The 19,243-nt window shown below is 23.8% G+C and overlaps 1 protein-coding gene across 3 annotated transcripts in view; it reads left to right on the forward strand.

Moving 5' to 3' along the window:
* The first annotated feature begins 405 nt into the window (after positions 1–405).
* LOC112596422 (aquaporin-like) overlaps positions 406–19,243 on the forward strand; it is a 43,391-nt gene continuing 24,553 nt past the window's right edge. Inside the window, exons 1-2 of one of the 3 annotated variants that reach the window (XM_025342086.1) lie at positions 406–573; positions 1,059–1,167. In XM_025342086.1, the coding sequence (XP_025197871.1) occupies positions 1,090–1,167 (78 nt within the window). In that variant the 5' untranslated portion in view covers positions 406–573; positions 1,059–1,089. Of the gene's footprint in view, positions 574–1,058; positions 1,168–7,022; positions 7,118–8,550; positions 8,640–19,243 lie in introns of those variants that run through there. The other 2 variants (XM_025342087.1, XM_025342090.1) reach the window with 2 other exon arrangements.

Here is a 19,243-nt window from a genome sequence, read left to right on the forward strand (position 1 = left end):
AATTATTTTCAAAGATTATCACGTACCCATCACCGTAATTGCTAATTTTAAACGATTAGTCTAGAAGCGCGTACGCATTGAACGCCTTCCCGCAAGATTATAGAAACGAGTAAGAAAATTTAAACGCGCGACGCTGTAACACTAATGTACATACATACATTACATATACTATATTTTTGTCGTTGGTGCCAAGCAAACTGCCGCTGCCGCTGCTCACGGTAACATATTATGCTGTAGCAGTAATCGCGTAATAGACGTCGAGCGGGTTCATCGTCGTCCCGAGGATCCTACGCGCCTTCCTCCTCGTCGTAACTTCCCCACCACCTCCCCAAATATATCCTACGAAAGCCATTACCAACGCCCCGGCGCGTACCACCCGTTGGACGAGACGACCCGGTGGCGCGCCAGTCCCCAACGCGGTTCACAATCCGTTCGCTCGTTTAAAACCGTGTATGCGTGTGGCGTGACAACTCAGATCGCTGCCCGACTCGTCGCCGGCAACAAGTAATAAGACTGACGATAAAAACATAACATTACGATATAATACCGTATACGCGTTATAGCCTATTACAGGTAATGTTATTATTATTTATTAAATTATTTCAATCATTACAATTATTTACAACCCGTGTGCGATGACTATAACGCGTCGCACAATATTATCTACAACCGTCAATGTAATTTAAATTTTTAAACAAAAGTGCAACGTTGCCTCTACATACTATATACCTACAGTATAATACGCATATTGTACGCAGCGTAAAAAATTATAGATATTAAAAGTATTTATATCGCGTTTGCCGCAACGTTATTCGCACATGTAGAACACTACACCTGCTGTGTATAAATTGACACCATGATATTTTATATATACTTGCATACGTCACAGGCTACCAGGCAGCTACGTACACAACAAAATGTAACATTATTAAACACGCGATCGACGACGAGTCGATGACAAATGAAAACAATTCGATAAACCAAAACATTTAGTGTTATTTTAGCCATAAGTACCGTTTATAATTTTAATAATCGTGCGTGCAAATGTTTTGCTGCAGGCAGACTGTTGAAATTTTGACACCGAAGCAGATGACCCGCAGAACATCGACGGCCAAAGAGAAAGAACACTGCGTTGATTGGATCGACCTTGAAGACATTCGAGATCAAGTGAGTATTAGTACCAAAGTATTTTCATTTAAATTCAAAGTAATTCGTTAAAAATTTTTTAATTAATATATATTTAACGTCTATTGCAATGTATTGTGGAGGTACTTACCTAATCAATCGTGTTAACAGATTTGTATTCCATAAAGATTAAAGTGTTAAATCTTATTTTTTTAAATCAAACCCTCACTTTTAAGTTGTATTTCTTGTGGCAAAAGAATATTTAGTAGTAGTTGATTCAATTCCTTAAAATAATTGAGAAATTAATTGAAGGAAATACTTAATATACACGGCTATACTTACGTATAATTTTATAAAATGAATATGAAGTCAATTTTTGCAATTTTAGCTATTAAATTTTATGTTTTTAATTATTGTTTCTTTGAACAATGATGTACCCATATGCTTTAATTCAAAATCATGATTTCTGTTGGATAGGTACTTAATGTTTACTATTTATTATAATTATATATAATTAAAAAGTATAATTTTAACATAAAAAATTAAATTATAAAAACACATCCAAAATATGATTTGTTTTGTTATTATGTGTATAGGTTTTTAGACGATTTTAAATCAAAGAATGTTTTTCTTATAAATTTAAGTCAACTTCAAACAAATGTTCTTGTATTTGTAACAGGATTAAGGATAAAATATGCAAAATTATGATTAAAAAATATAAATTTAAGAATGCAAGCGTGAGACCACGAGATATCTTAATACATTTGAATTTATAAACTTATAGTATAATAATTTATAACTAATAAGACTTGTAAAAAATAAGGTTATTGTCAAAGTAATTTTTTTGTAAGAAGGCCTTTAATCGTGTTGAATGCATTATTATTATTATCATCATCATCAGTGTACACAAGGCCACACCTAGATATTTTTCCAGTGGAGATCTGACTTATAATTTTGGATAATACTACATTAAAGTCTTAACTTAAAGTAAAAAATAAAATAAAAAAAATAATTTAGAATTAAAAAATTTATATTAATATCAAAAATTATTTTAAATATTTATAATATAATTTTAAAGAAATATCACCTATCCAGATATCGCAGTTCCCCCTTATACGACCTTGAGCGGTATAATAGTCAAATTAATTTAAACACTAAATTAAAAAAATATATTGTATGAACGATAACACTGTGTTTAAACATGTACGAATATACCTATGTAGCTATTTGGTATTATAATAATGTAGTACTTAGTACTTACTTACTTGTATAAATTACTTATGTAAAACAAGTTTAAAAATGTTTATTTATGCACTTAAATAGATTGTAAGTGTACAAAAATAGTTAAATCTGGGAATGGTTAGTAAAACAAATTGTATGACATTAAACTATTTATAATTTTAATATAGTTGATAAGAGCTGAAATTGTTTTGTTATTTTTTGACATTTATACCTAATATTTTAATAATTATCAATGTCAAATGATATAAAATTGCGATTATAGGTGATCGGGGTTTTCAATAAAAATCACATAATTAAACGAGAATAGATGAACTAAATCTGGTGACAAGAATTATCAGATATTGACCATCGGTTCCTAACATCGAAATAATATTACATCTGTGTATATATGAACATATGGTATAATCTGACTTCTAATGATAATTCATTTTAAATATTTTTTTTATATTTTGAGCCAATTCTGTAATGGTTTTACAAAAGTTAATATTTATTTCTAAAGATAATTTTTCTATATCAGAAAATATTGATTCAATTTGTATCACCAAAGTGATCGGATTTAGTTTGTACTTAGAAGAGGGAAAAAAGGTCAAAAGTAACAGAATTCCTATTATTATTTTATTTTCTTGAATAATGTCATTAAATATACACAGAAAATTATATTTATGTAATAATAATAGAATAGAATGTTTCAAGTTTTTATGATAAATATTTTTTTAATCATAAATAACGAAATAACAAAAAACTAAAAAAAATATATGATACAACTGAATATTAAATATATCAAGATTTAAACTTTATTAGATGATAAAAATTGAGACTAACATTTTTTTTTAAATTTTCAGTAATGAATATATGTAAGAAATCTGCATTAAATTTAGAATTAGAATCTTATAAACAGAAATTTTGTCAAAATCAACAAAATAAAAAATAAATATTTAGAATAGAGTTTTATAGATTTTTGACTCTTTTTGAGTTAACTATTCATAGTCATTTGATATTTTTGTCTTAATTTAGTTTTTAGTCAATATATTTTTTGTTTAAACCTCGAAAATTGAATTCAATGTTTCGCAAAAGTAGTTCTTAGAGCAATTAAAAATACATATTTTCCCATGGTTAACTTGTAAGTGTCTAATGTTAAAAAGTTTAATAGATAGTGCAAAGTTTGATAATTTATCAAACAAAGCTTAACAATTTAGTTTTTAGTAAATACAAATAAATAAATAAACAAAGTTAATACATTCAAAATTCGAATAATTGTAAATTCTAAGTGGATTGACGAATGAATTGAATTTAAAACGATATTTCTGTGTTTTTTTTTTTTTTTTTATTATTATTATTTATGAGTACAGAATAAGTAGCTAATACAATGCTTCAATTTTCAACTTTAAGTGTGGTTTTAGATAGAAAATTGATCTAGTTTGTAATTTAAAGATTATAAATTATAATTGAAAAAAATAAAAAAAAAATTAGGAAAACCGGGAATTTTAAGTAAATCTAAATTTTCAACAAAACCTATTTTGTTTTTTTTTGGTGTAAATCGATGACAATTAATTCTAGATACTTGAAATTTTCTTAAAATATTTATATTGTTATTTTATATTCATGATAAAATTTACAAAATATTTGAACTATTTTTGAGCTAATTATAATTTTTATGCCTATATAAATTTGAAATAAGAATTTTGACAACGTTTTGAATGAATTGCAATAATTTCTATAGTTAAAAATTCATAAAAGGAAACATTTTTGTATTGGTAATTTATAATTTTTACTAGTTTTTATTATATTATTATGAATTTTACTAAAAACAATGAAAATTTTGATTTTTTTTTTTTTATATATTACCTAATTATATTATGAACTTATTTTTACTATTTACTGTATTTACAAAAAGATGTTATCACATTTTAAGTTATACGTATAAGTTGATATAAACTATAAATATATGTTATTGTAATAACTAAATACTAATAATATAATAAATACAATTGTTATATATTAACCTATTATAATACTAAAAGTAAAATAAATTACTTTAATAGGTATATTAAAAAAAAAAATATCACGAAACATACTTATAGTGATAGATATAAATTGACAGACTGTCTATACTCGGAATTGTTTTCCGCATATATAATGAATAATGATATATTATTGAATTAAAATTAACACATTCATAAAAAATATTGTAAGTTATAATGCTCTAGAAATTAATAATGGGTTTCCTATAACGATTTTGCTGTTTTGTTATATGATTGAAACTTTACACTATTACGTTTATTATTATTATTTTCAAATTATTTAGATTAATATTTTAAGATATTTATTTCACAATTCTATTCATATAGTATTTTAATATACATCAGTATTAATAGTTCATAAAAATACTAAACGTTATAGAATATGCGATGTTTTGACAAAAAAAAAAAAAAAAAAAACAACACTAGTAATATAAATAAATTATAAACTATTCTTACAGAGGCTGGTCAGCCTATTCGCTCAATATAATATATTAATATATAATATATATATTATATTGTTTTTCGTATACAATGATTTATTATTTATCATTGAATTGAAGAGACTATAAAGACTTCAATAATGAATTCGGATAATTTTGGAAGGGTCATTTTGGTGTAAACCTATTTCGACGTAGTCTGCACTTTTTTTCATCGCGTAATGAATTAAATTAAATTAAAATTTATTCAATTATTACTATTTAATATTAAATAAATTAATAATTCATCTTTATTTTTTTTTTTTGAGTTTTACATCATTTAATTTACCCTCTTCCTCACTGGTTTTCCTTGAAAGTGTAAATAGTTTTGATGTTGGCGTTTATTATAAAAGAAGATTTAATCAAGGCTATTGATTTATACATTTATACTGATAAATGAAATACACGACAAAGTTATCTTCTTTTGAATTGTCTTGAGGATAATTAGATTGAATGGGTAAAACAAAACACGAGATGAATTTTACGTTTTCACCTGTGCTATGGGACATTAACGAATATGTACCTACTTGATATAGAGAGGCTTTAAGATAACTTAATCAGCAAATTGGAGTGCAAAATCTAGCCATATGGGACAATACAATCATTTCTCGTTTAATAAAGTATCATATGGATGAGGACATATTAACAACAACTAAAAGCAGAAAAAAGTTCTGTAAGAAAAAAAAATGAAAAATATAAAGTAGTATATAAAGTACCTACCTAATATAATACAGACTTTTGTTTAATTATAATAATTATCATCATATTATTTATGTTTTAAGGTTAGTATAGCTAATTACAAATGTCATACATTAAAAAAAAATTATAAATCTAGTTTTTATCTGATCAATTTTACTTTTACATAACATTTTGATTTTTATCATTATTATTTATATTACTTACTATTAAATTAATATGTTTCAGAATTTTTATTTTAAATATAAATAAGTAGTTATAAAAATATTTGGTAACATTTTTTTTTAATGTAATATAATAGTTTATATCTAGACACGGTTTACACTAAAATGGTATCTAACATCGAAAGTATGCCCTATAGACTGACTCAACGTACGTTACGTTGACCCAAAATATACTAGAAACCGGGTTTATTTTTTATAATTTGACTGTTGATGTGATGAGTAACGGTAAAAGCCACTTAGTTTAACGTTTTCAGATTCAGTTTTTATGAGGTAAAATTATAGGTATATCTTATGTACTATAATGATACCTTTTAACCGGTTCAACATCTGATGTGTTTGTTTTTCATATAAAATATCGTTAAATGTTTAATAAACAGTACTGTTTTATGTATAAACGTAGATTGGGTATAACACTATAGCGTATGTTGTTCTGTGGCTATAATAGGCATGTGTTTGTATTATTAAAATATAGATGTATAACTGTCATAAAATCACTTATTTTTTAACATTGCTTTTAAAATTGTAAATATATATATTAAAAAAAAATTATACTCTTAATAATAAAGTAAGAATACCGTAAGCTTTTTTTTTTTCTTCTTTAAAAAATCTGAATACATTTGTGATTTAAGGTATTCAATATTTGCGATGTATTTAAGATTCAATGTAGTATACTATCTGATAATATATATATATAACTAAATGTTACTAAATTTACAAAATATAAATTTTTGTACAAAGTACAACTCAATAATATAATTTCAGTATGATTGAAAAAACTTAAAATAAAAATATTTATGTGAATTTAAGCATATTAATTATATATAGTTAGATACTATTTGAATAACTTATAGCTTTGCTCGTAGAAAAAATGTTGTTAAATTATTAAAATGCCTTACAGAACAATAGGTACACTTAAGTACATTGAAATTACATTCGAGTTACCATACTAATTTACCGATTACTGACAGTGGTACAGTGTAATATATAAGTCTTTATTATGGAACTGTTATAAATTAGAACTATTCAGATAACCACAACAACGTGTGAAATGATTTATGTAAATCAGAGATAATACAAAACCCACTATTATATATGTATATTAAACCACAAACATTGAAAAATTAGGTTAATTAATCTATTGAGAGATAGTGGGTTATAAAAAATATGATTTAGTAATATTATTGTTGAATATTTTGTCGCATAAAAAAAATAATTAAAAACCGTTTTACTCTTTACAGTGTGTTAAATTATTTCTAATATGCGTAAACGTATGTGAAATTCATAATCAAAACATATAAATAAGATGGATAAGAGTAAATACTCATTTATAAAAGTATGTATATTTATTTTTTTATTTATATTCAATAAATTTGGCTTCGGCGATTGAGATATTAAACTTAAATATATGTGTTGTAAATTTGTTTTATATAGTTAGGATATTAACCTATAAAGTATTTATAACTGACATAAAATTGTGTTTTTTTTTCGTATTGATATGGTATTTAATATTAAAATAATTGTTTTCAATTATAACTGCAGATATTTATATTCATTGAGTAGGATATTACGTCTTTTGGAGTTTCATTTAAGGATATTTTAAAATCATTAAAGTGAACATTTTTGTATTAAGTGATTTTGGATTAAAATCAAATTTACTTTAATAACAATAATTATGGAACATTTTTACTTCTTACTTTAATATATAAGTGGACAAACATTTGATTAGTTGAAAAAAGATACAGAAATTATTGAATTTTATTGTTTATTATTTGCAAGTTATATTGATAGTCTATAGATATAGTTTGAGTATTTATTACAATTCATATTTTTATAAAAGTTAGTAAGTTATACGTTATACGTTATAATTTGTAAATTAATTTCAAATTGTGAAACTAATACACTCTTATTAATCTATTTAGTAAATATTGCACATCATATATTAAATATTAAATAATTCCTGTACGATTCTGATCATCAAGTGGATAAAAATGATAATAATACTATTCAGTGAAATAAAGGTCAAACCACGTGTATTTGTTTTTCAATTGAAATCCTTGAATATCGTATGAATAACAATAGAAAAAATACATTCTCATTTTCCTATAGTAAATATTAAATAATGCAATAATATTATGCACGAACGCCAAACAACAAATTAATGTATGACGTATAAATGTCATAAGTATCCCTCCTGTTCAGAATTCAAATAATTGTCATAAGTTGAGCAGTTTTTAATTAATATTTATTTGCATTTTTCTTGAAAAATTATTTTACCTATATTGTAGTATGATGTTTTGATATCGGTCAATAAAGTACCGCATAACAATTCTGAAATAAATGATATGAAAATGTTATATATTATAATATATATACAAATCTAATGAATAAAGAAATAGATCATCATTTCTTGAGACTAATAGCTTTTTTTCTTCTGCTCAGGGTCTGAAATGAAAAGTATGTACATATATATTTTTAATTAATTGTTATTACTTTTGATACATGATCAATAAACATATGTATTATACAAGTAATTTATAATAATGATAGATCTAATGACTAATGTGTATAATTCTTTATGCTACTCGTATTAGTATGTGTTTAGATTTTAATTATTTTTAATTATTAGTTATAAGTACAAAGGTCTTTTAACAGTGTTGAGAGATTTTGATTAATGATGTATCCTTTGACCTGTAGATGTGTAATATTGCAAGGTAAAACCTGTATAAGCACATTTGTTAAAATTATTACATTAGTTGTATATTTATACCTGATCTTTGTTGGTTGTTGCTTATACTGTCAGTTATTTGAAGTAAATAATATATTCAAATTTTAAACCAGTTATTTAAAGTTTTCAAGTAAGTCCTTATAGAATTAAACATAATATAGAAATATAATCAATTAGTTAAGAAAAGTTTTATATAACAAAAATAGCATAGAAGAATGAACATATTTCTATGTACCTTATAATTTTTAATTAGTAATCCTCTCAATTTTTATAATATTATAGTGTATTAGCGTACAAAATATAATATTATAATACGTCTCAATTAAGCCTCAATATAAAAATAGTTAATTCTCTCTACTGTATACTTAATACATAGGTTTTTAGTGCGAGATACATTATGGATATTTTAAATTTAAATTTAATGATAATAGTTGTATAATAATTTGTTTAGGCATACGAATAAAAACAGTTTTGAACAAAGGAGATGGGTGAGCAGGAAAACTTGTTTAAATAAAAAATATATACATGAGTAATATAATATAATACTTATAAATAAATGTGACTGTATTATATTTTAAATATTTTTTAATAACTGCAAGAAAAACACAAGGGAAATATTTCAGTTTTTTTTTTTTTGTTAGTTTTTTTCGAATAAAAAAAAAAGTAGGTACTAGAACATTGAAAGAATAATAAAATAAAGAAACTACTTCGAAAATATACATTATTTTGAATTTTCACTTCACTTTGTAAAATCTAAAATTCCGTGTTATTGTTTTTTAATAAAATTCAAAAGATAAAAAGAATCAATTTATACATATATATATATTTTCCTTATCTATTAATAAATGATTATCCAAAATAAAATAATTAGTTATTATTGCTAAAATATATTTGATTCTTTATCATTATTTTGTCTCTTAAATCATAATTTGACTTAAATTTAAAAATATATATATATCTTAACTAATAAGGTAAAAGTATTTGGTTGAAATCATAACAGGAAAGAATTGTGTTGTGGCATTATTTGATAGATAGAGATCTTAAACATAATATACAATATAATAGTTATATTCATCAGCTTACTCTAGCGACTAATTTTATTACATCATCGTGTATTTTTTTAAACAGTAATAAAATATATACTTATGAATTATTTTAGCTTACGCATTAACATATTATTATAATTACTAAATGTTGAATTATTATACCTCTTATGATATTGTATAAAATAATGTGTAGTGGCTCAACGTCTCTGAATCTATAATATTCTTACTATAAAAAAAAAAAATATATATATATATATATAAAATTAAAGTTCGAATCCGGACAATGAAAAAAAAAATAAAATTATTCAGTTCTTTAAACAAAAAAATAAATACTTGAAAAATGATAGAAAATAATATATTATTCTGTAATTATAAATTGATATAATTTTGTAAAAAATAACTAATCTCATGGTAAATAAAATATCATGTAACTCAGTACTCTTATCTTAAATTTGTTCTATTGATTATGTATTTATTATTACTTATGCACAACATATTAATATTTATAATTTTTTAATAAAATGTGTGTAAATGATAAACTGATACAGTGATGATAGATTAATTTTTTAAACCGAATTATTCGTAGGCCCGCGAGAAATAATAGAAAGTAATATTTATTTGAAATTGTCTCGATACCGGGCAATAAATTGTACCTATAAGACACGCTTATAATAATTAACAAACGGAATATAAATAATTATTCACGGGTAGGTAGGTACATTATAATAATTTACAATGCATAAATAACCAGAAAATTACAATATTAATGCGTGCATATAATTATTAGTACATTTATTAGAACAATAATTGAAATAATAATTAATTAAATAAATATTAAATATTATGATACGTAATTAATATTTTAAAAAAGTCATTTATGATTTTCTAATGTAAGATTTAATCTTAAAATTATTTTATGGTGCACGCGTAATTTATTGGTTTATGACCTTATTGCCAATTTAGCTCTATTGACATAATATTTTATCATTATTCATAAATCAACACACGCGTTCTCGTCGTTTAATTTAATACTCCAGTCTAAGGACACGTTTCTTTTTTAGGATGAACTTATACTAATCAATCAATACAATAAATTAGGAAATAATTTTTAATTCTGCCTAATTTACAACCATAACTACAACGTAAACATTTTTTAAAGCATGTGCTTTTATAAATATATAATTAGTATTTACTAATATAACGTCGAGCATAAATTATATGGTTTTCGGAATGAACGCGTTCACGTTCATATTTCAAGACGACACGTGAACGTCACTTATATCAGTTATATAACAAAACTCACTTAAACGAAATGTAATGTGAACGAAATCCATATTATACTTATACATATATAAAATGCGTAAGAACTAATTAAATGTGTGTAGGTACTTTAAAACACTGTAAATATCAATAATATAATTAACAAGTATTGCGTATCGCGATGAATATTTAAAGTACAAATAAACTATTGAATTTTTTAAACTTTTGTAGAAATCACTGCGAACTAATATTGTCCACTTCAAGTGAACAAAATTAATTAACGTGAGATTAAACATAATAAATACTATTTTATTAAACAACATTAGTAGTTTATAACGTATCTATGGAAATAATGTATAGAACCTGTAGCATGCATCAGTGAAAAAAAATTTTAATTAACATAGATAAAGGTAAACTGAACGGCTTTAATCTATAATGTAAAATAGATAAACATTTCAACTTTCTGAAAATTAAAATTACAGTTAAATTAACAGTTAAAATAAGTTAACAATAAAATTATATTTTTGACTTTTAATAGAGAAATAAGTGTATTGATTTTACCGTGATGTTTGTATTTTTTCGTTTTAGTTTGTAACTCCTTTTAGAGAAGTAATGTATTTACATTTTTAACTGAGAATGGGGTCTAATAAAAAATTAGATATAGTTAGTATTTTAGAGGGTAAAATAAATATCATTAAGTAATAATTTCCCAGTATTTTTTAAAAAATAGGGAAAAACAATTTAGGAAAAACGAGAAATTTTTACGTAGAACAAGATTTTGACAAAATCTTAAGAAACAGTTAATTTTTAATCGATTTTATTATTTCCATATTATTATCCTTACGCATCATATAATAAATTATATAAAACCTTTTTTTAACACTTTGGCACTTACAATTTTGGGTTATCAGTTCATTATTATTTAGATTTAAAATATTGTGATTGCTTTTATCATCAGATTGATTTTTTTATTACAGTTTATTGAGGGCATAAGCGCAACTGGGATCAAATTATTTTCTTAATTAATTTGTGTATATATTACTTTTACGGACTACATTTCGTAATTATTGTATTATGTGTTTGGGTGAGTGATTTTACAACATTGCAATGTAATTGGAAGACTTTTTTTTAATATTCTCTAATGAGTTTGGGCCGTAATTTATCAATTCATTTTCCCTCTTATTTTGATAGACTTGGAGCTGTTCACAAATTCAATGAGTATGATTAAAAGGCTGAGAGTGAATTGCGGCCCGAATTGTTGTTTCCGGTGTTGATGACCGGTGAATTGCGGCCCGATAATGTTTAAAGTATATAAGTTAGTTGCGGCCTGAGCAGTTATCATTACTTAAGTTATATATATATATATATATATAACTATAAATGAAAGATTTGCTATGTATATGGGAAGTTATATTTTTATATAATATAGATCAGTGTTTCCCAACCTTTTTGCTACTACAGACCACTTTGAAAACTTTCGATACGTCACGGACCACCTTATTGAGAATCAATTTTTTTCACACATTTTAAAATTTAAATTATAAATAAATAAAAAAAAATGAAATTCCTTACAACAGTCTTTAATTTTTATAATTGATAATGTTTTACTAAAGCTTAAAATAATTAACAATCTAACGCTAATTTTTATTCTAAAAAAATGTACATTTTAATATGATATTTATTTAAGGTTATATTATTATCATTATACTAAATTATTATTAATAAAGTTTTAAATTAAAATTAATATATTAATGGTATACATTTATACTTAAACTAAACTTAAAAATTTGTTATCTTTTGTTGAATTTAATAAAACTGAACTAAAGTAACTACAACAACACACGCATGTCGGCACAGTGACTTGGTAGCATACTAGCATATTATTATATTATATTATATTATATTATATTAATTATATTTGTCATGATATTTATGTTGAGATCTTACAATTATACACCAACCCGGACTTGGCTACTAACCCCTCTATTTGAAACATGAAGCAATTATTTCAAATAATCTTACATCCCACTGCCACGTATATATTATGTAATATATACATATTATTGTATGGCCGTAATTCGTACGTTTCTCATAAACCCGGGCCGCAACTCGGACGTTATTTTGGGACTGGGCGGCAGCTCATCAACACCGGATTAAAAATGTTTGTTTAAAAAAAAAAAAAAATCTTGAAGTAATTATTATAAGTAAATTTCTTTTATAATCAAAATTAAGTTTAAAAATGTAATTTTTTTTTTATGGAAATTTTATCCTCATGTGTTTCATGTATTTTAAAAGTTTAATCTCAATTTGCTTTTAATTATTCTTGTTTATCTAATACAATTTTTTGTCGAATGTGATTTTTTCTGTTTGTCATAACTTTATTTTGTTGCAGTACAAATATTTATATTTGTTTGACATACATTTTCAAAAATGAGAGGTGAATTCTGGTAGAAAAATTGGATTTAGTTGGTACTTTGGGAGGGAAAGGGGTTCAAAAGTTAAAATTAAAAGAAAGAAAGAAAAAAAATTAGTGAAAAACGAGATTTTTTAATGCAAATTTAATTTTTGATGAAATCTGAATTATCATCAATATTTGAAATTTTTATCAAATTTTTATATTATCGTTTTATATTTACATTAAATTTAGTTTTTTTTTTTTGACTGCAGTCGATTCAAAATTATTCACTAGGAAGAAATGCCTAAAAATGTAAAAAAAAACTTCTTATAATTTGCTAATTTACTAGTTACGAAATATGGAAAATCTTTAGTCACAATATTTTTATAAACGTTTTAAGTTAGAATTTTGAAAAAATTCGTCAGAATCTTAAAAATATATAAATTATTTTCTTATAAATAGTTTATATACTGAAACTGAAAACATAAAATCTAATCTGTTGGTGGATATGGAAAAGAATAGGACATTGAGAAAATTATTGAAAGCTATTAAAATTCATAGCACCTTGAGACAGTAGTCTACATATTTTTACCAAACTGATCTTCTGTACTATAATACTTACTAAAATACCTTATATGAAAACTTTATACTTATTCAAACACACTATTTTAGAAATTTACCCAAACACAGTTTTTATTTTACGGCTGCTAAAATGACAGTTCACTTAAATAAAATATGCTCGTGAAGTCCTCAATGGCACTATGTTGGGGAAATTATCTGACATCCCCTCCACGAATAATTTCTAAATACGCCCTTAATTAATGAATCAATACTAATAACGTTTTTCACTTACTTGTACTCGATGTACAATGAATGCCATTGGCGAGTTATATCTACCAAAATATGTTTGCACTAGATAGTTGGATTTTCTGTGTTCCATCTTGAAAAACTGTACGAGTGTTTTGCACTCGGTGTGGAATTGGCGCACGAGCTATTTGAGACGGTTTAAGTCAAGTACTACAAGATAACAATTTTTCCACCCAAACACTGATATGGCCACACTGGATACGGTAACTGGGAAATAAGCACCAGGTCAGTGGAAAATCAGTGACACATCAGTGGAGCTAGTTCAGTCAATATAAAACTCTATAATAATTACTAATTATTGCAAAGTATGTTAGGGAACATCGAAACGCATTAAATCTTATCTATAGTTTATTAAGCCATAGTTTCAATATTATACCTACGTTATATTTACGTAGAATATTCATTCTTATTTCTGCCATTTTTTGTGAAACGCCTGTCCCGTCAAAGTGCCCATTGTTTCAAAATGGTAAATACCTTCATTGAGTAGGTCTAATTTGAAAACTATTGCATAATACTGACCCGTAGCTTTAATGTAGTTGTTGGTTACACGAAATGTTTATTACAATTTTTTAGAATTATTTTATAGTATAGCATTAAATATTTTTGTATAATTAATTATTTTGTCAATTTTATGTTTTCAAAACACCAATATTATGTTCAAAATAAAAATGTTTTATGCTATTTTATGTATGATTAATTTGTAATACTTTGAAGTTAATGACTGATATATTTTTTGTCATGAATTACGTGCTTAAACATTATGTTTATGTAATTATATGATTTGTAATATTTTATACGTTTAATATCTAATTAAAAGATTAGTTGCGTTCTCGTTTGAAAAAAACAAATAGTAATTCTGCGAAAAAACAATAAATGTACCATGTAACCAGAAGTGTGCGTATCACTATATTAGTATATTGACATATTGTACATAGCATATACCTTGAGGACCTCGTACGAGTCGTTCGTAGATTTTACCTGACTTGAATAATCGTAGTTTGTATATTTTCCTTGAATTTTAATGTTTTTTGTTTTAAAAAGTTTGAATTTTTTATAACCGGATTTATTGTTTATTGTCAATGAGTGCATTCATGTAGGGGCGTTGAAAAATATATTTCAATTGAAAGTTGAAAGTTTTTGATGGATGTTTTATGTGTTTTGACATTTTGATTCATAGTTTTTAGATAGTTGATTAATATTTTGTTAAAACCGCTTGTGTCATTATATTTATTCTCAACTAAAAGACTGTTAAACCTTTTAATAAAAGGACGTACCCTACTCGTATGCGTTGTCTCTGTCTTACAAAATGGATATTATATCACATTTGTGTCAATAATTTAAATTTTGTACTGTAAGCTTTGATACTAACACATTCCGGTCTATATATTAATTATTTTCATTAAGGAGCTGCAAAATATGTTGTATAATAAATAATAATATGTTTAATCTCATGTAGATTAATTTTGTTCACTAAGTAAACATTAAGTATTGGTAGTAATTTTTGTGAAACTTTACAAATTTCTTTGATATTTCCATCTGTATAATTTTTTTAATTTATATCATATATACTGCATATGCATGTTAGTTGATTATATTATTATTGGTATTTATTATGGGTTTTCAAATAATTATATATATTTAATTAGTTGTTACGCATATCAGAATACATCTATATATTATTTTATTAGGTATATTGTTAGGACTTGTTTCGGATTTTGAGAATCTCGAGTTTGAAAAAATTTATCCTTCTTTATTATTTATTATATATATTTTTTAAATTTTGAAGTAGAAAAAATTCATTTATAATGTGTATGTTTTTTTTTTTGTAATTATCATTACTTTTAGGCTTTTGAAGCTGTAGATACAAATGCTTCAACATCAGAAACAATTGTTTGAAGGTAGTTTATGATAGAAAATTGGATCTTATTATTAAATTACCACTATTTTAAAACAACTACAAAATTAAAAAAGTGAAGAAAAACTAAAATTTTACGCGAAACTAGTTTTTGACAAAATCAATTTTGATTGATTTTTTTTTGTGATTTAAAAATGAATAACTATAGATATTGAATACTGCGTTTTTTACCAAATATTTATAATTGCATTTTCTAGACAATATAGTATAATTTTCAAAACATCTTAGTTTTTAACTTACGATTTATATTTATAATTTATATATTTACATTTACGTAATACCTACATATTATAGAAGTTAGAACTTCGTGAATAGTGGTAAATTATACTGGTGGGTCGTAAAAACACTTACCTATACTTAAATGGATATTAAATATTAAAGATATTATATTATCATCTATAAAATTGGTAACTAAGTATTTTTTTCAATGATATCTCTCGTTTTATAATTCATATATTCGTATATATTATATAAGATCGAGGCAAAGCTTGTCTAAAAAAAATATTTCATAATAATTATTCATAAGTTTTACCATGTTGATTGTAGACAAAAAAAAAAAAAAATTAAAAACTGATAAATTTGTTATGCTGTACAAAAAAAAATTGTAATCACTATTGTTCGAAGCGCATTCTAACGGATGCGATAAATTCAATCAGACCATATTTGTTTACACCGTCCAGCCGTGCTCAGCGTCCTTCTTTTTAAGTTTATGACAGCTATCTTGCACCGAGGTGAATGCAGCAAAATAAGTACTTTATACCTAGATCGTAGAATCCTTATATTTAAATATAACAAATTATTGACTAGATGTTTGCCTTTAAAGATTTGTATGAAAATGTTGTTTATATCGCTTATTAAACAATGAAAATATCTGTACAAATTTAGTTTTATTTTTTGTTTCATTTTGGTATTTATTCAACCTATCAAAACAATTTACAAGAAATCTCGTTTATACTTCTGTAATAAAATAGGTATAAATTAGGTAAAATAACATTACAACACTGACTAACTTTATATGAAAAGATACGTTTTTAGTGCTTAATAATGATCATAGGTACATAGGTACATAGATTATAATATACTAACATGATATATTATAATTTTATTATGAAAAAACCTATATCTATTACTTTTAACCTGTTTTTATTTATTCTTAATCAACCGGTTTTGGGTTCTTTTCAGTCGATTTGAATTCCAACACGTCGAGTGTAGTATAAAAAAAAAAAAATCCAAAATCCTCCTCAATCGTTTTATGAAATATTAAAACTCAAGTTTTTAACGTAGGCCTACGTGACTTATTTAAACAAAGAAAATTCGAGAATAACATCCAGTTATAGTTGAGGCGTTTATCGTAATCAACATGAAAATATTATTGAAATTTTATAATTGATTACTCGTACAATAATATTACTTTTTCCCGTCTATCATTGGAAATTAATTTCCTTGGGCATATTTTATTGAATTTAACGAAATAGGTTGTGAATACTAAGTTTATAGTTGTATTATTTTTTTTATTATTTAAAATAAGTTTTTCCTTATTAGTTATATGATATTTATTTTGTTACATGTACTTATTAATTATCTAACTATCTAAATAAACAATAATTTTTTTTTTTTTTTTAATCAATAAACCAGACGCACGTAATATTGAAAATTTAAAAGTTTTTTTAAAATTATTAACGAATGTCATCATTATTCCAATTACCATTAGATAATCTAATACAATATAATAAATATAGAAATTACATTAAGCTACCTATTTATACATACGTTTAGATCTTAATTTATTTTTATTTTTTTAACTATAAAATTAACACGGGCGAAGAACAAAAAATAACCAAAATACAATAAAAACACATTGCTTATTAGTTATTAATGATCACTTATGGCTTATCAAAATAATGAATAAGATGGTATTAAATAACTATAAGTATTTCCAGTTAAGTAACACCGATATCAATAAAAGTAATAAATAAACTTAATGAACCATGGATTTTGAATGATTTTTGTTTTTTATCGTTATTAATCTCTAGTCATTAAATTAAATTACCTATGTGGACACGTGATTATAAATTATAATGTAAGATTATTTATATATCTTTTATAGAATCATAAGTTTCTTTTCCCGACAAAGTATTCTTTATTATTTATTTCTGACATATCAGATTACAAGATTTAAGTAAACTAATCTTCCTAAAGAACCTCATACTCTTTATTCATTTTTAATTAATTTAAAAAGAAAGTTACATCGGTATTATAATACAAAATGTATCTTCTACAATTTAATTCTAATAATTCCTAAAAGTTATTTTTGATTCTGAGCAACAAATTTATTGGTTTAATAATGATGTATGTTTATTTTTTGTGTTTGAAAAAACGCTTTAAATTAAAATAAAATAAATAATTTTTAATATTTAGATTTATGTTTGGAAATAAATTAGATTTAATTTTGACTATAAACAATAGTAAAAAATTATTTTAAAATAATAATTAATAAACAAAAAAAAAAACAAATACGAAAATCAGAATTACAAATGCATTACCAGTTTTCAACAAAATTGATTTTACTTTTTCGTTGTAATTTGAAAATAAATGACTATATAGATATTTGCAATATTCCTTTCTATTTAAACTAATATTTTCTAGAAATAATATAATGATCAAAATACTTTGGATTTTTTTTTGATTTACTAAAAAACTTGTAGATAATAATTTTTTGTCCAATGTATGTTGGAAATAATTACTTTACTTTCAAAAGCTTGAAAATTTGAGTTTTTCCATAAGTAACTTTTTTAAATATTAAAAAGAAATGCAAAGTAATTTTTTTTGATAACCATTAAATGTTTCAATTTTAACACAATTTGACAAAACCTCAAATACTTAAAACTCATTTAAGTAATCATTTAATTTTAATAGCTATGATTTCAATGTTAAATTCAAGGTTTCTAAGTATTTCTAAATTAATTTTAAAAATATCAATAATATATTGGTATCCTATATGCACAACATTTAAAAAAAATAATTTAAAGTTAAAATATTAAAGAAATAGGATTTTATTCAAACGAAAAATAATTAATTTTATTAAACCCATGATTTTATTTTGCTATAAATAATTAAAATTTTTCAGTATTACATAATATATTATTATTTTCTATACACAATTTTCAAAATCTTTAGATTCTTTTTAAGTCTCTTTAAACTAAAATGCTATTTATACTATACTAAGATATGTCGGAATATTAACTCATAAT

The sequence above is a fragment of the Melanaphis sacchari genome, unplaced genomic scaffold, assembly GCF_002803265.2.
Source record: "Melanaphis sacchari strain LSU unplaced genomic scaffold, SCAv2.0 Contig31_pilon_pilon, whole genome shotgun sequence".
Lineage (NCBI taxonomy): Eukaryota > Metazoa > Arthropoda > Insecta > Hemiptera > Aphididae > Melanaphis > Melanaphis sacchari.